The sequence below is a fragment of the Otolemur garnettii genome, unplaced genomic scaffold, assembly GCF_000181295.1.
Source record: "Otolemur garnettii isolate 467f Iridium unplaced genomic scaffold, OtoGar3 scaffold00121, whole genome shotgun sequence".
In the NCBI taxonomy this organism is placed as follows: domain Eukaryota; kingdom Metazoa; phylum Chordata; class Mammalia; order Primates; family Galagidae; genus Otolemur; species Otolemur garnettii.
In genome coordinates, this window is record NW_003852516.1 from 156,999 (window position 1) to 179,672 (window position 22,674).

The 22,674-nt window shown below is 36.2% G+C and overlaps 1 protein-coding gene across 1 annotated transcript in view; it reads right to left on the reverse strand.

Annotated features, from left to right (window-relative positions):
* PCM1 (pericentriolar material 1) overlaps nucleotides 1-22,674 on the reverse strand; it is an 86,807-nt gene that overhangs the window by 39,877 nt on the left and 24,256 nt on the right. The window contains exons 9-22 of the mRNA XM_023517776.1: nucleotides 20,300-20,409; nucleotides 17,479-17,695; nucleotides 14,729-14,927; nucleotides 13,628-13,801; nucleotides 13,002-13,159; nucleotides 12,662-12,900; nucleotides 9,796-9,947; nucleotides 9,524-9,653; nucleotides 7,826-7,966; nucleotides 7,120-7,310; nucleotides 5,120-5,320; nucleotides 2,912-3,131; nucleotides 2,664-2,809; nucleotides 1,782-1,972 (exon numbers count right to left, since the gene is read on the reverse strand). Of these exons, the coding sequence (XP_023373544.1) occupies nucleotides 1,782-1,972; nucleotides 2,664-2,809; nucleotides 2,912-3,131; nucleotides 5,120-5,320; nucleotides 7,120-7,310; nucleotides 7,826-7,966; nucleotides 9,524-9,653; nucleotides 9,796-9,947; nucleotides 12,662-12,900; nucleotides 13,002-13,159; nucleotides 13,628-13,801; nucleotides 14,729-14,927; nucleotides 17,479-17,695; nucleotides 20,300-20,409 (2,469 nt within the window). The remainder of the gene's footprint in view (nucleotides 1-1,781; nucleotides 1,973-2,663; nucleotides 2,810-2,911; nucleotides 3,132-5,119; nucleotides 5,321-7,119; nucleotides 7,311-7,825; nucleotides 7,967-9,523; nucleotides 9,654-9,795; nucleotides 9,948-12,661; nucleotides 12,901-13,001; nucleotides 13,160-13,627; nucleotides 13,802-14,728; nucleotides 14,928-17,478; nucleotides 17,696-20,299; nucleotides 20,410-22,674) is intronic.

Here is a 22,674-nt window from a genome sequence, read left to right on the forward strand (position 1 = left end):
TTGCTTCAATTGCCCAGGGGATCCTCCTCATAAAATATTCTCCCAGACCAATTTCTTCAAGTGTTTTCCCTATACTCTCTTCTAGTGTTTTTATAGTTTCATGTCTTAAATTTAAGTCTTTTATCCAGTAAGAATCAATTTTTGTTAATGGTGAAAGGTGGGGGTCCAGTTTCTGTTTTCTATAGGTCACCAGCCAGTTCATCAAGCACCATTTGCTAAATAGGGAGTCTTTCCCCCACTGAGTATTTTTGATAGGCTTGTCAAAGATCAAATGATGATAAGTAGCTGGGTTCATCTCTTGGTTCTCTATTCTATTCCATAAATCTACCGCTCTATTTTTGTGCCAGTACCATGCTGTTTTGATCACTATAGATTTATACTATAGCCTGAAATCTGGTAATGTGATACCTCCTGATTTGTTCTTATTTCTGAGTAATGCATTTGCTATTCGAGGTTTTTTCTGATTCCATATAAAATTAAGTACTATTTTTTCAATTTCTTTAAAGTATAACAATGGTGCTTTAACAGGGATTGCATTGATCAAGGATATCCAAATAAGTAAGCAATCTGTAGATTGCTTTGGGTAGTAGTATGGACATTTTAACAATGTTAGTTCTTCCCAGCCATGCATCATACCATGCTCATGGTATGTTTTTCCATTTGTTAACATCTTCAGCTATTTCTTTTCTCAGAGTTTCATAGTTCTCTTTATAGAGATCTTTCATGTCCTTCATTAGTTAAATTCCCAGATATTTCATCTTCTTTGGCACTATTGTAAAAGGAATAGAGTCCTTGTTTTTTCAGCTTGACTACTGTTGGCATATATAAAAGCTACTAACTTATTAAGTATTGATTTTGTATCCTGAGACACTGCTGTATTCTTTGATCACATCTAAGAGTTTTGAGGTTGAGTCCCTGGGATTTTCCAGGTATAGGATCATGTCATCAGCAAAGAGTGAGAGTTTGATCTCCTCTGACCTTATTTGGATACCCCTGATCACCTCTTGCCTGACTGCAATGGCTAAGACTTTCATTACTGTGTTGAATAGCAGTGGCGACAGTGGGCATCCCTGCCTCATTCCTGATCTGAGTGGAAATGTTTTCGATTTTACACCATTCAATATGATAGTGGCTGTGGGTTTGCTGTAGATGGCCTCTATCAGTTTAAGAAATGTTCCTTCTATGCCTATTTTCTTAAAAATTCTGATCATGAAAGGATGCTGGATATTATCAAAGGCTTTCTCTGCATCAATTGAGAGAATCATATGGTCTTTATTTTTAATTTTATTGATGTGATGTATATTTATAGATTTGCATATGTTGAACCAAACCTGTAATGCTGGAATAAAACCAACTTGATCATGCTGTATAATTTTTATGATGTGTTGTTGAATCCTGTTTGCTAAGATCTTATGGAATATTTTTGCATTGATATTCATTAATGATATTGGTCTGTAATTTTCTTTCTTTGTTGGATGTCTCATTCATCTTTACTTTCCTCATGTTTCACACAATGTCCTAGTGTACAGCAGCCACTGGGGGATAAGTCAGTTCTTTTTCCTCTGGTGAAGGAAGCATTCCTAAGTAGCATATTTAACTTTTTCACAACCATATTATTAAGATTAAATTTTTATTTCAAAGAAACAATGTAGAAAAGTTTGTAAATTTCTTTGCAAACAGATTCTAAGATTCCAAAAGAAAACGTTATAAATCCACACAATAGACAAATTACATTCCCAAACACTTGTATGTATTTTTTCTGTAGGTTTTTAGTCACCTACCTGGTACAAATGATGTAAAGTTAGTAAATCCAGGTAGATTAAACAGATTTACAGGCTGTGTTGGAAAGCTGAAAGGACAAAATAAACTGGGAGAAGGAGGGTGTGATCCACTACTGCCTCTTTCCTTGCTTCCAGGTTTTTCTGAACACCGACTTTGCTGGTGCATAAGTTCATTTAGCATTTGTTTCAACCTGTAAAAATTTAGGTTGTCAATAAACAAAAAGTCAGTTATATTACCATCTATGTAGGTCAATGCTAAAGTTTTGAGATACACAAAAATCAAGAAACAAATGAAGCCCTCCCAGCAACACCAATAAGCCAAGCAAGCTGAAACTTGCTGCAGTGAATGAGAAAGTATGCTGTCGACTGTGTTTCTTCAAAGTGAAATAATAAATCATAACACAATCTGTCTCAAAACTCTCATAGTGACGTACATATATAAAGAACAGAAAGAATGTACATAAGAAATGATTCAATAGCACACAGAACAGACTTACTCTGACACTACAATACCTGCTTGCTCTACAGGCTTAGTTCAATAACCTCGCCTGTGAAACAAGAACTAAACTTAGCACTTCTACCAGAAAGCTGGTATAACTGTAAGAAACTCAATTTTTGCTTGTTTATAGCTTTATTGTGTATAATCCACATACCATACATTATACAAGTTTGTATAATAATACAAACTTTTAACAAGCAAAAGTCCACAATATTAAATAAAAAGAAACATTAAGCAAATTACCACTTATAAAATTCTCAGGTGATAGAGAATATCCAAATATGCAATTTGGTTGATCCCCTTCTCTCAGAAGATAACTGTAAAACCTTCACTCAAGTTTAGCTTTTACTGTACAGTCTCAATACTTCTAGGAAAGAGATTACCTCTGAACGTTATTCTGTTGCCATGTTAGCTGAGTATAGCACTGGTTCAACTGGTGCATGATAAGGTGTACTTGAGGAGACGCTACATTGCTGGGCATAACACTGTAAGGACCCGTGAGAAGAGTTTGTAGAAGACAAGACAAAGTCTATTAAAAAAAAATTTTTAATAGTTACAACTTGAGAAAACTTTGTATTGCTTCAAAAGCAATGAAGATAAAAGAAACATTTATTTTCATACTAAATTTTACCTGCTGGTCTTGCATCAAAGTCTGACAAATATTGACACTGAAGTCAAGCTGCTTCCTTAGCTGACTGATTTGTTCTTGCCATTGTTCTTTCTCTTCTACATAAGAGAGCTCTGACATCCAGCGAAGGTTTTCTTGCCTCTGCATGCTGATGTTCTGTTGCCTTGTCTTAGCTAAAGGACGATAATTTTCATCTGTTGAAAAATGGCGATTGTTCTTCCACCTAACAGAAGATTTAAAGCATTAAGTTATCAGATGTAATAATTTGATTTTTAAAATATGGCAATAAGCCCTGATATGTTAGTCTATGGACCATTATTCTTCTCTTAAGAAATGGGGTCTCCCTCTCTTGCCCCAGTTGGTATACAGTGACATCATTATAGTTCACTATAACCTCAGGCAATCCTCCGACCTCAGCCTCCCAAGTAGCTGTGTAGGATGAGTCACCATGACTACCTAATTTTTTTGTTTGTTTTTTGCACCAATGGGGATCTGATTTGCCCAGGTTAATCTCAAACTTTTGGCCTCTAGTGATCCTCCCACCTAGGCCTCTCCACAGTGCTGAGATTATAGGTATGAGCCACTGCCTGGGGCCTCAATATTCTCTTTTGAGTTCAAAAGACTTGGCTCTGTACCTATAGCTCAGTGGCTAGGGCACCGGCCACATACATGGGGGTTGGCAGGTTCAAACCTGGCCCTGGCCTGCCAAATGACAACAACTACAATAATAATAAAAAAAAAAAATTAGCAGGGTGTTGTGGCGGGCGCCTGTACTCTCAGCTACTTGGGAGGCTAAGGCAAAAGAATCACTTAAGCCCAAGAGTTTGAGGTTACTGTGAGCTATAACGCCATGACTCTATACCAAGGGCAATATAGTGAGATTCTATCTCCAAAAAAAAAAAAAAAAAAAAGCTCAAAGGACTTATAAGGTATGAAAAACAGAGAAGGGGAAAATTCTAGATTTCTACCCTAGTACAATTATCATTTTTAATTACTTTCCTGTCTTTTTCATTTATGTATTTATACAAAAGTATCCAAATAATTTTGTATTCTACAAAATGAAAATATTTATTATATAACAAGCATTTTTTCCCATTCTTCATTAAGTTTAGCCATAACATTTCACTGAGTGAGACTATAGCTACTTTACCATCTTTTACTAATGAAAATATTTTTCACTGCTATAAATAACAACTGAATGAATACCTTTGCTGACAGACCTTTTTCACTAAGTACAATGTGTCAATTATGCTTAATTCTCCAAAACAAAATGAAGATGAAAGTTTATGAATCTTGATCCAGTATAGCTAGGGTCTACTGCAGCCTAGCTGATTACTTCATTAGCATAAACTGAGGTCTGACTGAAAATTTATGCACTACCGAATTACTTAGTGTTAGTCAGACAGTAAATAAGTATCTGGATTTTTGTCCTTGGTTCCTGATACAGAATTCCTAAAACCCTTAGAATTTCCTGAGTGGTAGTGTCTTTTGCTATTTATAACAAGCCCTTTCGATCAGACCTGTTTACGCTAATGAAGTGATTCTTAGAGGACCTTAGATAGCTTCATAATGGGAGGGAGGTGGTGAACACCAGAAAAACCAACTAGATCATCAGACCCCTGACCTCTAGGGAGGAGAAAGGGGCCACAGACTAAACTTAACCAACAGTGGCCAATGATTTAGTTGATCATGCCTATGCAATGACACCTCAAACTAATGGAGTTCCAAGAGCTCTCAGAGTGGTCAACACACCAAAGTGCTGGAAGAGTGGTATACCCACAGAGGGACAGAAGCTCTACATACCTCCCCACCTCATCCATTTTTCCTAATATACCTCTTCCTTTGGTTGTCCATAAGTTGGATCCTTTATCATTGGTAAACAAAAAGAAGTGTTTTCCTAAGTTTTGTGAGTTGTTCTAGTGAATTATCAAACCTGAAACTAAGTGTCCGATGAATTCCCAAATTTGCAGCTAAGCTGGACAGAAGTGTGGGTACCCTGGAAATTAGTTACCTTAGATTGGAATCTTAAGTAAGGCCATTTTTGTGCCCCAAACCTGTAGAGTCTACACTAACTCTTGAGTAGTGTCATTATTGAAATGAATTATATAGAATACCAAGTTGGTCTGGAGAACTACCGAATTACTTGGTGTTACTCAGACAGGAAGACCTGAAATTCTATATCAAGCAAAAAATTGAAACACCGAAACTAACCTATTTTTAGCTTCCTTTACATTATAGGAGTTATGAGTCACACTGTTAGAAGGATATGTAGAAAAGTTATCATTGGAACTGGCATCTTGTTCTTCTTCCTCCTCTTCATCTGTCCGAACAATTCCTTCAGAGAGGTAACCATCTTCATCTCCTTCCTCATCTAGTGCACACTGGGTAGAACCTCCCCAAGTTGCCATTGTTCTGGTAAGTATAAAACATAAATGTCATTGTGGAGATAAGATAAATATAAAGCCATCTACTATGTGACAGACACTGCAGACATTGTTCTAAACATACATATTCACGTGTCTATACATAAAATTTCATTTATTCATAACTATATGAGATGGGTGATACGCTATTACTGTAATATAAAATATATTTAGTTTACTTTCCACACAACAGAAAGTTCTTTTTTTTTTTTTAAAGAGCTGAGGTCTTGCTCTGTCACAGCAAGTGGCACAATCATATCTCACCGCAGCCTCAAAGTCCTATGCTGAAGGGATCCTCCTTCCTCAGTCTACTGAGTAGCTGGGACCACAGGCATACCCAACCAATTTTTACTTTTGTTTTTTACAGATAAAGGTAGAGGGAGAATATGAACATATTCAATCAAGAGAAATATGGGCTCATTGCGAAAGAAGCTGGTTATGGAGTGCTTGTCAGGCATCCCAAGGGAAATGTCCAGGAGGCAGTGAATTTAGTGTAGAACACGGGAGAGAAGTGTGACTTTCAACACTGTTTCATTATAAAAACTCTCAACCGGCTCGGCGCCTGTAGCTCAACCGGCTAAGGCGCCAGCCACATACACCTAAGGTGGCGGGTTCGAATCCCCAGCCCGGGCCCGCCAAACAACAATGACGGCTGCAACCAAAAAATAGCCGGGCGTTGTGGTGGGCACCTGTGGTCCCAGCTACTTGGGAGGCGGAGGCAAGAGACTCGCTTGAACCCAGGAGTTGGAGGTTGCTGTGAGCTGTAATGCCACGGCATTCTACCCAGGGGGACAGCTTGAGGCTCTGTCTCAAAAAAAAAAAAAAAAAAACTCTCAACCAATCAGGTATAGAAGGAATATACCTCAACACAATGGGGACCATACATGACAGAGTCACAGCTAACATCATACTCAATGATAAGAAGTTGAAAAACTTTTCGTCTAATACCAGGAGCAAGATAAAGATGCCCACCCTCCCACTTCTATTCAACATAGTATTGGAATTCTTAGCCAGAAGTGGAGTTGAATGTACAGAAATAAATAAGGTAAATATGTCAGATGGAGTAAATGTTAAAGGTGAGAAAGAAAAACAAACTAGTGTTCAGTGTCATGGAAACATTACGGGATGAAGGAAGGATTCTGATAAAAGTAGGAGTAGTAGCTGGAACCACAAGCAAATCCAACAACTTTAATTTTCTTTAAGAGATGGGGTCTTGCTATATTGTCCAGGTTAGTCTCAAATTCCTAACTTCAAGCAATCAATCTTCCCACCTCAGTGTCTCGAGTCACTGAGATTAAAGGCATTAGACACCATCCTGTGCTCAGTAGAAAAGTTCTTCTAAGAAAGTGAACCTTGCTGCAATGTTCCTTGCCAAAAGGTTGTAAGTATATCTGAATTTCAAAATTTACATCTGAATACTACATAAACTGATCTTACAAAAATATTCTAATATGAAAATTTCAAACTTAAATTTCTAAAACTAAATTTTTATATGTTTTAGGATCCTTAGGAACCTTACAAAGATATGTTCAATTTAAGGTTTATACATCTAAGGGAATCTGCAACACCTGTCTAATTGAGTGCCACAGTATTTAAAACAAAAGATGGTGATGGTAGGAGAAGTTAGAACAGAAAGCAGCTATCTAGATTCAGTTAATTTAAGTCACAAAAGTGACACTAAACACTAGCCTCACTGAAATAGCAGATATGTGCCATGGTATAGAGAGGAAATGAGGCTGTCTAGGTAGGTGACATTAAAAAATAACGTGATTTACAGAGCTCTCTTACTTTTCTGTTCTACTTTGTTGAGGAGTACACAGGTTCTCTGATCCATTGCTTCTCAAAGACACAGCCACTGGAGATGTAGTTTCAGCTAGACCTTGCCTTCTCTGATGTTCAGCCATCAGAGCTTCCAGCTGCTTTCTTCTCTGACGTAGCTCTTCCCTTAACATTTCATGCCTTCTCATTTCTGACCACAACTAAAAATTAGTCAAGTAAATACAGGATTTGTTGTAGACTTAGAGAATAATGGGCTAATAATATTGTCAATATCAACAAAACTTTCTATTCCTATCTTTTTTACCCATGTAATATAATATTTTGGCAATCAATAAGAAAAAATAGGCAATCTTTAATTCTTAATAAAAACAATTTAGAAAAAGTTGTGATGTTTTCTACAAATCACATATAAGTGAAATGCCAAAGAATAGGTCTTTCTAACTAAAGTGATTACTATTTGCTGCAACCACCCCCTAAATATAATTCTGCCAAATTTTACTAATAAAGAGCACAAATATTTTGAAAGATCCCAAAATAATTACTTTTCAGAAAAAAACAGTTTGCTTCCCCAACTAAAAGATACAATATGGACTACCATTTAAAAACATATTTTACAGATATTCAGTTTCCCTTTTAAAGAAGTGTTTTACGAGCAATTCAGGAAAAACAGTACAATTTAGAATACCTCATTATCCACTAGTACAATTTAGAATACCTCATTATCCACTACAGAAGAATCTTCAGGCTCAAAAACAGATTTGCTTGTACTAGTCTCATTTTCATTAACAGCTGGAGTTGAAGTAATAGCTGGCACATATTTTTTTGTGGGACAATTACCCACACTAGTGGCTGACAGCTAAAAAAGAATTGGTAAGAAACTATTATGAAGAATTAAAGCAACTATATTAATTTCATAAAAGTACTTATTTTACTTTTTGAGGGCTCTAGTGCTGCATTTAATGTTATAACTACACCCCAACTGTACAAAGATAACCTGATATCAGAAAACAAAGATGAAAATACAGGCTTAGTTGATAACAGTAAGTCTCAGAAGAATAAGGACAATAGGGATAAAATGTATTAACAAAATTCTTTTATACAGAACACAAATTCCTCTATTATTTAGATTAGGGATAAGGAGAAAGGATTAAAGCGGGAAAGGCCAGAATCTAGAAAATAAACAGTAAAATTGGAAACACACAACACTGATGTGTTTCTCTTTCTTTGAAAACAAAATCTAACTGAAGATAAAGTTAACCAGTATCTATTAAGAAAATTACCTATTATCTATAAAAATTATCTATAAAAGAAAATTACCAAAAGGAACTGTTAATCTCTTCCTGTATCATTATCCGTTATCTGATAAATGGTCAAAGATTCTCGGTTCAATCTCAAAGACCCATATATTAGGGTATTACTGAATAAGGAAAAGTATATAACATACATATATATATATAATATTCAAAATATACATAATTACTTAGATAACTCACACTGGTTTAAAGCCTTTATTATGTAATTTGAGGCCAGTAAAAGATTGAAATGTTGATCTATAATTGCAACATTCAAAGCAGAGTATTTTAATACACATATATATAGTTATGAGTACTTATGTTCTGAATCTATAGCTACCTAGCCCAATTTAAGTAAAGGAATGGAAATAATCAGAGTCAATTCCTATGCCATCTTACATATTGTAGGTGTGTATCCCCAACTCACATCTATTTATCCTTTATCACCAAATTAATACATACACATCTATCACCTAAGCACCAGAAAAAGAGTATTTTCAGTTGACATGAGGCTTTTATTGGAGACAGAGTCTCACTATGTTGCCCTGGGTAGAGTGCTGTGGCATCACAGCTCACAGCAACCTTAAATTCTTAGGTTTAAGAATTGACAGCTATTCTCTTGCCTCAGCCTCTCAAGTGGCTAGGACTACAGGTGCCCGCCACACCACCCAGCTATTTTTTGGCTGTAGTTGTCACTGTTGTTTGGCAGGCCCAGGCTGGATATGAACACCCCACCTCTGGTGTATGGCACCCTAGCCGCTTGAGCTACATTCCCTGAGCCTAATATTAGGTTTTCTTTTTTTGAGACCGAGCCTCAAGCTGTCCCCTTGGGTAGAGTGCTGTAGCATCACAGTTAACAGCAACCTCCAACTCCTGGGCTCAAGAGAGTCTCCTGCCTCCACCTTCCAAGTAGCTGGGACCACAGGCGCCCGCCACAATGCCTGGCTATTTTTTGGTTGCAGCCATCATTGTTGTTTGGGCAGGCCCAGGCTGGATTCGAACTCACCATCTTAGTTATATGTGGCTGGCGCCTTAGCCACTTGAGCCATAGGCGCCGAGCCAACATTAGGTTTTAAATACCTTTTTTCAGACAAATGCAAAGAAATAAATATCATAATTACCTGTAGATCAGGACATGCCTTTTGCAACGCTTGAATTTTCTCCTGAATCTCAATCAGTTTCTTTCTTTCTTCCTGTAATTGTTTTAGCTCTTTCTGTTGCTGCTGTAGTTTAGCTTCATAAAATTTCTCTCTATAATTAAGTTGACATAGATACTCTTATAAAATCTGATGACAGCACTAAGCACAACATAATACATTACCTACCTGAGTACATGCCTTCTCTATAACAGACACTGAACTTTTATTAAATGAACGCCAAGTGCTGAACATACCTTGTCTTTTCATTTACTCCAGCATCCTTCTGTGTTTTACTGGCATTTCCTCTAGTATTATTTGAATTTTGTTTGGTGTCTTCTTCTGCTGTGTAGAAATCTTCCAAATTTGAAGTATTGGCAGATATAACTCCTTCAGTTGTATCATCATCCTAAAACAGCATCATAATGTTAAAATAATCTTGATACCTAAAGACATTATCTAATTCATGCCTTAGTAAATACCACTAGTCTACAAAATTTATACAACATAAAAAAATTAAAGCAGTAAACAATGTGTCTGTATACATGATTACATGTGTGTTCTACATACATGTCTTTACACCTGTGTTTGCATGCATGTTTTTGTAACCTCTTCCTCCCAATAACTCTTATAACAGGGAAAATATGGAAAAAGACAATACCCAGAATGGCTAAACAAGTCATATTATACCAATGTAATAAAATATAATCAATGGTATGGAGAAATGGGTTCTCTCATACACCCCCATTTAGAACATTAAGTAATAGCCATTCTGGAGAGTGATTAAACAGTGTCCATTAAAATTAAAATGTACATGAACTCTAACATCATAATTTTATTTCTTTATATAAATTCTTGAAAAACACAAATGCCACACCCCCACTGTGATGTAGAGGGACGGGCTCCCAGGAGGGAGAGAAGGGGCAGCCTTCACAGAAAATGTTGCTGCAGGACAGTGAGATCTACACATTTACCAGGGGAGCGTTAGCCCTTCCCAGATGTGTCTCTCTGTGCCAAGAGCTGGCCACTTTCTCGAGAGGCATTTCTCTCAAAGTCTGGGCTAAAAACGTGGGTGTGCATTATATACAGAAGCACATTATACACAGCAAAATATGGTGTGCACTTTTCTGAACAGTAAGAGAATATTCATCTTTTATTTGAGTAATTTAAATTAGGTAGCATTTCCAAAGAAGTTGAGAATAAAACGAGTTCTTCATTCACAATAAAAACCATTTTACATACCTTTACAAATGTGGTAAATTTTAATGTTTTATACCTAACTATATGATGTTTTCAACCTAAAATAAGCTAAAAAAAACTTAATAGAAACATACCATGAACACTAGAAATTTTGGGTTTCCCATAACTGAAGAAATTTCAATAGTTAGAAAGCATCTCTAAAATATTTCTATAGTACTTACATCAAAGGCTAAGGATATATAATGGAAAAAGATGAAAAATGAAAAGTTAAATCATTTTTTTTTTGGACCTGGAGACCAGTAACCTGAGGTGTCTCAGGAATGGAGTAATAAATATCATGTGTTTTCACATTAGAAGTGGGAGCTGGCTCAGCGCCTGTGGCTCAAGCGGCTAAGGCGCTAGCCACATACACCTAAGGTGGTGGGTTCGAATCCCCAGCCCGGGCCCGCCAAACAACAATCATGGCTGCAACCAAAAAATGGCCAGGGGTTGTGGCAGGCGCCTGTAGTGCCAGCTACTTGGGAGGCTGAGGCAGGAGACTCGCTTGAGCCCAGGAGTTGGAGGTTGCTGTGAGCGGGATGCCATGGCACTCTACCCAGGGGGACAGTTGGAGGCTCCGTCTCAAAAAAAAAAAAAAAAATAGAAGTGGGAGCTAAACAATGGACATTGGGAACTAAAAGCAGGGGAAGGAGTCAAGGAAGGCGTAAACAATTACCTATCAGGTAGAATGTACACTATCCTCATGTTGGGTATGCTAAAAGCCCTGATCAGCATGGTATAAGTCATCCATGTAACAAAAAAATTCATACCTCCTAAATCTATTGAAATAAAAAGGAAATAAATAATGTTTTTTAAAGAGAGAAAAAAAAAGTTAAATCATTTTTGTTGCTCTAGACAGATTATATATAGTTTAGTAAACTACAAAAAGCTAACTCAGTCTTCGGCCCACATTAGTTAATAGTATAGAGGCGTTAACAGCTATGTAATTACATGTTTAAATGTGTAGGTTGCTTTTTTTAAATTTATGATTAATAGTTCTAACTATACTTGTTTGACTTTACTGAGTAAGACAGCATATGGTTTTTCTTTTGCATCGAATGAGTTAAGACCTCAGATGGTGGTATCAGACAGTCTGAATGCTAGCTAGGAAAGTCATATAATCTTGGGCAATTGACACTCTTTTTTTTTTTTTTTTGAGACAGAGTCTCAAGCTGTCACCCTGGGTAGAGTGCCATGACATCACAGCTCACAGCAACCTCAAACTCATGGGCTTAAGTGATTCTCTTGCCTCAGCTTCCCAAGTAGCTGGGACTACAGGCAGCTGCCACAACGCCCAGCTATTTTTTGGTTGCAGTTGTCACTGTTGCTTAGCAGGCCCGGGCCAGGTTCAAACCTACCATCCTAGATGGGTATGTGGATAGCGCCCTGCCAACTGAGCTACGGGCACCATCAATTAACACCTCTTTAATCTGTTTAATATCTATTTCACTGAGATATTACAAGTTCTACAAAGCCAGAGTCATTAGCAAAAACAAAACCAAAAAACCAAAAAAAAAAAAAAAAAAAAACCCCACACACATATACACAAAAACAAAATAACCCCTCATTTTTGTAAATGCTACACAAAGCTACAGGGGCACAAAGTCATGTTCACTTGTTGACATATTATCTACGGCTGCTCTTGTATTGAGATGTTACAACAGAGAATACATGGCCCACAAAGCCTAAAATTTATTAACTCACTCTTAACAGAAAAAATTTGCTAATCTGATTATAGCACATATAGCACTAAGCATTTAAAGCTGGTATATAATAAATTTGTACCAGTAGAATTACATCAACATGATTATCAGACCACACATTTTACTTTATAAGTAAGACTACTATTTTACAAATTTTTTTAAAAAACCAATCAATATTTACCTGTACCATAGCAACAAGATCTTGTAACTGTCTAAGTTTCTGTTTTGCAGCCATAAGTCTATTGATCTTTTGTTCAAATTCAGCATCTTCTGGAGCCTCATCAACCAGACTGCTCCTATGACTAGACAATGAAGCTCCACTAACTCCTTCCTCCTCTGCCTCTTCCTCCTCTTCCTCATCATCTTCCCCTTGTGCAACAGGAATCCCCTGTTCTCCTTCTCTATTATAGCAACAATCTGCTGAAAACATGTATAATAGAAATCACTAATAGTTTACAAACTTAAGGATACCAATCAAAGAATAATATGGCAAAAGTATCTGTGAATATATTCAATCATACCTAAAGGAGGAGGCATGTTTAGAGTCCTTATATTGGCAGCAGATCTATTGTTAATTTCACAATTAGAGTTAACTGATCTCCCATCTCTATTATTAGAAGCACACTGTGCATTGCTATTACTATTTACTTCATTCCAGGTGGCAGCTACCTGTGGATTTCTAGAAGAAAGAAAACAGTCTGAAGGTAATTAAGGTACAAAAAGAATATATATCAAAATGTTAAACTGCTGATACATAATTCCAAACTAAGAACACGATTCCATTTAAATTCAAACTCTGAACAATCAGCTCCTGCTTAACTTCTGCATATGTATCATGTGGATGGAAATTTAAGAACGAAAACATCTGAAAAATCAAATTACACCTAAAAATAAAGATAGAAAAATTCTAATTTAGATGCTTCTTATGATTTACTTGAATTTGATCTAACAAACAACAAATTTACTAGCCTACTCTACTCAATACTTCCCTATTTGTTTTTCTTTACAGAGCAAGGATGAATATTCTGACCAAAAAAGTAGACACGAGAGAAAATATAAGGAAAATATAAATAGTAAACACTCTAATGAGGTATTTTTTTCCAACTGAAAGTATTAAGTTAGGATAAATATGTGGGAAAAACATTACCGAATGTTAGTGACAGGTTCACAATTTTCATGCTCAGAATCGTATTCTGACTCTTCAGTTTCTTCATCTTTCGTGTTTTCATTTACAGCATCTGTCATCATATCTGATGTCTGTTCATAATAATGAACTAATTCTCTTAACTCATTCAATCTCTTTCGAACTTCATTTAACTTCCTGGTAAACAAAAAAATGTATATTAAGACCCACTGTAGCAAAATAAAGCATACATACATTACTTTCATAAAACAGCAGCCAGCATCAACAAAACTTAGAGCTAGTCAGTTATTTAGGGGTGTTACTATAAAGTAATGAGTTTAACGTCAAGTATGGCTTACTCAAAATCTCACCATATTATTTTCTTATGTTGTGTTAAGGACAAAAGCTTAAGAAAACTAATTTCAATTTAATTGTTCACTTAAAGCAGGTATAAATGTTAACAGTGGAAAACTCGTAATGTCAAAAATCTTTCCAGGTTTCTTAAGTATCAGAAATGTGAACTTATTATTCAATTTATAATACTACCTCTCAGGCAAATCAGGTATATAGACATATTAAACATTAATGAAGGGTCTCAATTTGTCTACTCATGCAAGACGTATAGTACAAAATATGTTTACCAGAAAAAACAAGTAAGTTTGTTAAGTTTTCTAATCCTTAAAACACACTTATTGTGTACAGACATATTATCCTATTTTGAAGATGAAGAAAGACAGGAGTAGTAAAGGTAAATTATTTGTCCACAGTGACATAGTATGGTATGATAACAATTTTAGGACTGGCTGACCCTACAGCCTATATCCTAAACCATTTAAATATACATATTTTAACTGTAATACTATTTCTGATCCTTTAGTTGAAAAATACGGATATAATGTCAGTTCCCAGCAATTGCCTGTTATAATGTCACATTTCCCTTAGACAGCTCAAATAATTCACATAGAACATACACACTTCTACCCTACCACTTAAAAATGTTTATCATAGTAAATAAATCCAAGTTTGTCAGAATTTTCAACATCATCAAAGGAAAAAAAACCCAGAATTTATCCCTATCATTTAATTCTAATCTATATAAACAACAAATATAAAAAAAAGTTTTACTGGAGTTTTTCAGTTGGATTTAGGTGTCCTTCACTTTCATTCTCATTCTGAGAGACTAGAGAAGCAGCAGGGTAAGGAACAGACGATGTGAGGCTGTTAGACTCTCCATTGACAACAGACGTCAAGCCTACAGGAGCAGAGGGAGCTGAACTTGTACTTCTCTGATCCACACTCCTATGTGGAGAGGGTGAAGGCACAACTACAAAATAAGAAAAAACTATCAGTTACCATAAACAAACAAACATCACATCAAGCAACATTTATTCAGTTTTCTTATAGAAAAACAGAAGGCAAAAATCATTAATATCTTAATTTTTGTATATTTAAATTTTAGAAACCCAAGGATGAATAAATGCAGGCCACTTGTTTATTAGTATAATCCACAACTAAACACATCAAAATGCACACAAGACATATTTTTACTTCTTTTTTGCAGAAGAGTCTACCATTTTTACATTATAGTCACTGGGTTAAAACAGAAAGAAAAGAAAAAGATAAGGTAAAAGTTGATAAGAATTATGAAATTCTACCTTGGAGGCTCAGTGCCTGTACTCAACGGCTAGGGCACCAGCCATATAACACCAGGCCTGGTGGGCTGGAACCAGGTCCAGGCCTGCCAAGAAACAATGACAACTACAAAAAAAAAAAAAACAGGTATTGTGGCAGATGCTGGTAGTCCCAGCTACTTGGGAGGCTGAGGCAAGAGAACTGCTTAAGCCTAAGAGCAGGTGTCCTCAAACTATGGCCCCTAGGACACTTATCCGGCCCGCTGGGTGTTTTTGCCGCCGTTGCCTGTCCTGCTTAGCAACCGACTCCTCCCAGGGCCTGCAGTCCAGCCCTCCAACGGTCTGAGGGATAGTGAACTGGCCCCCATTTAAAAAGTCTGAGGACTCCTGCCTAAGAGTTTGAGGTTGCTGTGAGCTGTGATGCCACCAATCTATTGAGGGTGACATAGTGAGACTCTGTCTCAAAAAAAAAATTCTACTTTAGAAAAGTAACTAGAGGAATACTCAGATAACTTGGCTCTAGGTTAAGTTAAATGGGGCCACTGTACATAACTGTGCATTACCCAATCTCTAATCCTCATATAGCAGCCTTAAGTAATGAACCATTCTTAAGATAGGCCCTTAAAATTACATCTGGCCACCAAGAAGGAAGTTTTCCTGCTCCAGAAGACAAAGCAAAAGTGTTAAAGTGACTGTGCCACATCCACACCATGAACTACTAAACAGCAATAAAATGTGCTAATTAAATGACAGCAAATCAATCATCAAGTCATTGAACTAAATTTTAATTCCTTTTCTACTTAATTTCTCTTACCCTCAGACAAAGATACTTTATGCCGTCAAGGGCAATGAATAAAGATTAAGTATCTTCGCACTGCTCTATCTCCTACCATTTCAAAGCTGTTGTCATTTGTCAGCATCTTTCTCACAAGGATGACTATTATTTGTCATTCAGTTTAACGCCACAATTACAGCTGGTTTCCAGTAGTCCCTTCCTTCTATGTTTTGCTACTGCTCTAACATTGTTTCCTGGTGGGAAAAATGACATTCAGGAGTCATCAGTAGACAGAGTGTTACTTTCTTCATGTGTGCAAAACTGATCATAAAGCCTGAAGCACAACCTTTGAATTTTAAGTTTTTCTTTGTGTCCATCTCTTTGTAAAGGGTAAGGACTGAGATTAGGAGACCAGCAGAAGTCAGGGGAAAGCAAAGAGTATAAGAAAAGAACAGTAAGGTTCTTTTAGAGGTGCCAGAAAAGATGAGTAGAGAATAAGAAACAAGGATTCCAGAGATGATGCTTTTACACCTGTTCCTTCTTTAACAAGACAATGGCTAGAACGCTGTAGAATGACACTCAGAATTGCCCCTACTGACGCCAATTTCCAAAGCTTGAACCCCTATTACTATTTGGATGAGTGACATGCTTGAGATAGTAATTAAAGATTGAGACAGAGCATAACATCTGTGGAGCAGAAAACATAGTTTCTATAGTCATTGCTACCTCAGATGATTATTTATGTATTTTTAAATAATAAGTACAACTCTAATGAGTTGTAAGTTGCAGACTTTCTACACTAACTTATGTTACTATATAAGTTTATCTCTTTTTCTTTTTTGTATAAACACTCTTTATCTGTGTTTCAGAGCTTTTACTTATTTATTTTGAGATGGAGTCTCACTTTGTCACCCTTGGTAGAGTGCCATGGCATCACAGCTCACAGCAACCTCAAACCCCTGGGTTCAAGTGATCCTCTTGCCTCAGCTACCCAAGTAGCTGGGACTATAGACACTGGCCACAATACCTGAATAGTTTTTCTGTTTTTTTAGTGGACATGGGGTCTCACATTTGCTTAGGCTGGTCTTGAACTCCTAAGCTTAGGAGACCCATCCAGCTCAGCCTCCCAGAATACTATGATTATAGGCATGACCCACTGGGCCTGGCCCTAAAATCTACCAATTTTTCAAGGCCCAACTTTATCCTTTCCATTTTCTGAATTACAAAACAGATTTGTATCTATTTAACTTTTATAATATAAAACTTGATACTTAAAAACTTTTCATATTTAAGTCTCATCTGCCCACAAATATAATTTTCTTGAGAAACCATATATTCATTCATTCATCAAATACTTAGTAACCTATCAGGTGACAGCAAGTATACAGGATGTGCATAAAGTTCATGTGCAATTTAAAATAGACAACTACGTATCCTCTACCTCATACTGCTGAATCAAATTTACTTACAAGAAGAATTATTTAGATGCTGATCTCGAAGTGTATGAAGTTCTCCAAGCAATTTGTCCATTTTTTGCTTCTTTTCCTGTAGCACTCTCATTTTGCTAAAAAGTTGGACTTTCTCATCAGGTAAATGTTCTGAAACTGATGGACTCCTGCCCTGGGAAACCTCCCTCGTTAATGAAAGACTTTCTGCCTGTCTTCTATTATCTGGAACAGCTGCAGGCTTATTTTAAAAAGAAAAAGACAAGACAAGACTAAGGCAATTGCAGGATGCATTCGCATTTTTAAAATACATATTTATATTAAATATAAAAAGAGAAATATTTGCCTTGGTTGCAGAGATGAGTATAAGTGTATGCCCCTCTCATTCCCCAATTAAATAGTTTCTGATATACCACTATAACATATGCATATGGTCATCCCCCAGTTATCCATGAAGCATTGCTTCTAGGACCCCTGGGACACCAAAATCAGCAAAAGCCCAAGTCCCTCACACAAAATGGCATAGCATTTGTATATAATCTATACACATCCTCCCATACACTTTTTGAATCATCTCTAGACTACTGCTTATAATATTTAATATAAATGCTATGTAGTTTTTATACCATATTTTTTAAATTTGTATTTTAAATTGTTACACAGTTACTTTTATCAGGTTTCTCCTCAAAAGATACTTTTATCCTTTACTCAGTTGAATTCACAGATATGGAACCCACAGACACAGAGGGCTGAGGGTATATGGTTTTACAGACACATAAAACCAAACAGTGGTCTTGAATTCACTAGACAGCATTACTCAATCTAAATTGGTAACAAGAGCATATGCTATACAGAAAAAACCTTCAAAAATCTCATTCTCTCTCTTATATCTCTTAGTACAGAGTACTACCACTATAACCTTCAACTTCTTAGCCTATCAATTTTTCCTATCACTTCTCTCCTATGCTTCTATTTTAAGAAAAAAAAAAAAAGAGAGCAAAAGAAACATTTCAAGAATCCACTAAGGCTTGGGGAATTATATAATGAATACCTCCCATTCTGCTTAGTCAAATTTTAACATTTTCCCATATTTGCATCAATTATTTTTAAGGTAAACATTAATGTTACAGATTTAGCTCAAGTTCTATATTTTACCTTCTCCAAAGATAACCATAATCTGGCATTAGACATCTACCATTCTCATACATGTTTTTATTTTACAATTGAAAATATACATTATTTACATACTTTAAAGTATTTATTAAGTGATATCTTTTAAACTTGCATTAGTCATTCATTAGCTTTGGTTCATTTATTGTAACTGCTATACAAAATTTTAATCTATGCATATAATTCATTAATCCTTCTTCCTATTCCTGGAGATTTGGGTTATTTCTGATGTCTCACTATTAACACAATGCTGCCACGAATAATCTCGTATTTATCTACTCGGGAACATTTGGGAGTTTCTCTGTAATAGGCCAGGGGAGGATCACTATAAAAAAACTGCTAGATATTCCTCCAAAATGGTTGGACCACATTTCACTTGGTCAGCAAGAAAACAGGAGACAGAAGATGTAGCAGCCCGTATAGCCTATGGCTAAGAGGAGTGAGAGTTGTAAGAAATACCTGTAATGGAACACCTTGGTGAAAAGGGCATGGAGAGAGATTTGGTTCTAACAAGCATGAGTGAGCTCGCGAGATGAGAGCATTGGTGAATTGGCAGTCTCTATACCTGTGGTATTGAGAAGCACGAGCTCAGCCTTATATTAGGCTGGAGCAGAAGGCAATCAAGAAGCATGCACATTCTCTCACGGATCCACTTACTCTGACTCTGTCTCCTCTCCTGCCCAGACCACCAGCACAGCATCTCTCTGCTGAAGATTACCAAGCTCTGCTGAAGTGTAAGATCTATCTGTTCTAAGAAGACTGCTTTACTCTAAGATACTGTCTCTCTCTCCAGCGAAAGTAGATAGCCCTCAAGCACCTAAGAGAAACTGTTCCTGAGCAAGGTAGCTTAGTGGTCCGCGTCCAGAACCTGCCTAAGCTGGGCCCTGACAAGAAGCCACTCCATTTTCTATCATACTTATTTCTCTTGGAGAGTTATTAATTCACCCTTTCTTACCCAGAGCCCACATATTGAAAATCTGCATTTATGTCATTGTTCATTGAATTATAACACTTATGAACTCTCAAATCACACTTAAGAATTTTCTTAAAATTGTTAGCTGGCTCGGTGCCCATAGCACAGTGGTTATGGTGTCGGCCACATGCACTGAGAGTGGCAGGTTTGAATCTAGCCTAGGCCAGCTAAACAACAATGACAACTGCAACAAAAAAATAGCCAGGCGCTTATAGTCCCAGCTACTTGGGAGGCTGAGGCAAGAGAATCGCTTAAGCCCAAGAGTTTGAGGTTGCTGTGAGCTATGACACCACAGTACTCTACCAAGGGCAATATAGTGAAACTGTCTCAAAAAAAAAAAAAAAAATTGTTAGTAAAGTATCATAAAGATACAGATTTAAATCTAAGTCTTAAAGGTTGTGACAATCTTTTAGAGGAAAAAGAATGTTATCTAGTAGCATACATAGAGACAATTTCACCAATGACTTCACTTGAAACAAGACTTTCCTCTAATTTCTCAAAATACAGTCCCTGTACCATCAACACTGAAATTACATAGAGAGACGCCCACCCCAAATTTATGAGACATAATTGTGGAGGTAGGGATCCTACTGGTCAGAAACCTACATTGCTTAATAATGATGGCAGGTGATGTTTATGCTTAAAAACCACTGTTCTAATTAATGTGATTTTAAACTCAACTATATGAAATAATTAAGTTACCTGTGAATCACGAAGCTGATTATGAAAACGCTGAATTAAATCATTCAGTTCTTCATTTAGTTCCGATGTGATACTGACTCCAGATAAGCTGCCTGTAGTTTCTGCAACAACTAGAGAGAAAATTAACAACTATTCACTAATATAAATAAGACAAACATCTTTTTTAATTTCTGAGAAAATAAGTTTTGAGAAAAAATTTTAAATCTCACCTAACTTGAAACTTAAATCTACCAATCGTTTGATTAGAAATTGCCATCTAACCTAAAAATGCAATCACAAAACTCTAGTACAGTGGTTAATCTTTTCTGTTCAAACATGCAAAAAGGGTACTATCATCCTAATTAATAACTGTGACTCAACGGAGTGGGAGTGGGGCAGTCAGTCTTGGTTGAGAGAGTAAGAAGGAAAGTGGTAGTCCGAAAAAGCACAGCTGATTCTGACAGGTTTCAACTTCCCTATCTGCTAATAGAATCAATGTAAGGGCTGGCAACACTGTTCTTAAAGGTTCAGACAGTAAACATATTAGGGCTATGTGGAAAATACACTTTAAAACCACTCAACCCAGCCATTTTAGGGCAAAACAACCATAGACACTATGTAAATAAATGGGCATGGGTATATTCCATAAAGCTTTTTTAGGCAGTAGGTCAAATTCAGCTGCCATAGTTTGATGAGCCTGCATGAAAACAGATAATTTCTTGAAGCAGCTACTTGTGATCCAAGTCATACTAAAAGGCTGCGGCTTTTATCTTCTTAATTAAAAAAAAAAAATGCCCCCATATTCCTAAAGCAATATTCTGATGACAATTTTCAAAATAGTTAATTGTTCTCCTACCCAATCACCTCATCCTTATCCTTACTTCTAACTCTCCAGGCTCTAAAAGAGACACTGGTTATAAATTGCTTCTGTTTTAGTATTTTCTACAAAGAAATTAGAATTTCCAGGCTAGATGGAATCCTATAGATCCACTCCAAACTCTGTTGAAAAGAAAGAAATTACTGTACAAATAACTAATGCACAATCTGCTAGGTAAATGACATTCAAAACCAAGATAATGATGTTACCTCCCTTAAATATACCGGAAGATAAAATACTACAACTGTGGCTATTCATCCATATTACCCTGAAAAATCCCACAAATATAAGAGCAAATGTATTTTTACATTACTAAACTAAAATTCTTTCTGAAACAATGTATCACATAAATTAAAATACAAACTCTTGTTCATTCTACACCTGTTCTGACTCATAACAATTTTTTAAAAAGCAATTATCTGCTTATTTTTAAAAGTTCGTAAGTCAGAAACAGAAAGACCCCTGACCTAGAATTCAATGGATTTGATTCTATTAAAATTCTATATAAACCTATGCAAGTGAAAAACTGTGTTAAGAGTTCTTTCTCTATAAAATAGAAAATAAACATCCGGACTACTAACCCACAATTCTGAGATGACGTAAATGTAAATACTTGAAATTAATATGACTACCAAAGGAGTCTTTGAAATCTGACACTCCAATCTTGAAAAGTATTTAAAAGGTTAACCAAACTAGTATTAGTTATTATTGTTAAATATTTTAATTATTTAGATCTTAAATATAAATACAAAACCTAAAGACACTTTAAATTTCACAAGGGAAAAAGGGAAACGAAAATCTTTATTATTATTGTATACTACTTTGCATACAGCTTTATAATTATTACAAAAGAGTAAGCTACTTGAACATCATGAAGTTCTCTATGAAATTACAAATGTAATTTGGTATAAGAGTGATCAGACAGCTGAGCCAGTGGGTTAGGTATGGATAGCAGAACAAACTTATTAACAATAAGGCAGCCTCGCTGAGGACCTAAATTCACTGGCAGAAACAGTGATCAAGGAAGATAATTATCCAAATAGAATTGCACATAACTACTAGAAAACATAACTTAGTCATACTGAGCTTTAATAAATTACCTTATTTTCAATTTAATGAAAATTAAAACATTTAGGTCTAAGGATTATGAGATAAACTTACAAAATTAGTTTTACAGAAGAATTCAATACAATTTTCACCTAAATCATGCATGGCTATGAAGGGAAAGAAGAAGAAAGAAAAGAACATTTCCAGGTCTCAGGAAGGTCATATTTTATCTCCTTATTTAAAAAAGAAAAAAATGCCCTCAGCTAGGCTTCCATAGCATAGTGGTTACAGGGACAGCCACATACACAGAGGCTGGTGGGTTCAAACCCAGCCCAGGCCAGCTAAGCAACAATGACGACTGCAACAGAAAAACAGTCAGGTGTTGCGGCGGGCACCTGTAGTCCCAGCTACTTGGGAGGCTGAGGCAAGAGAATCACTTAAGCCCAAGAGTTTGAGGTGCTGTGAGCTGTGA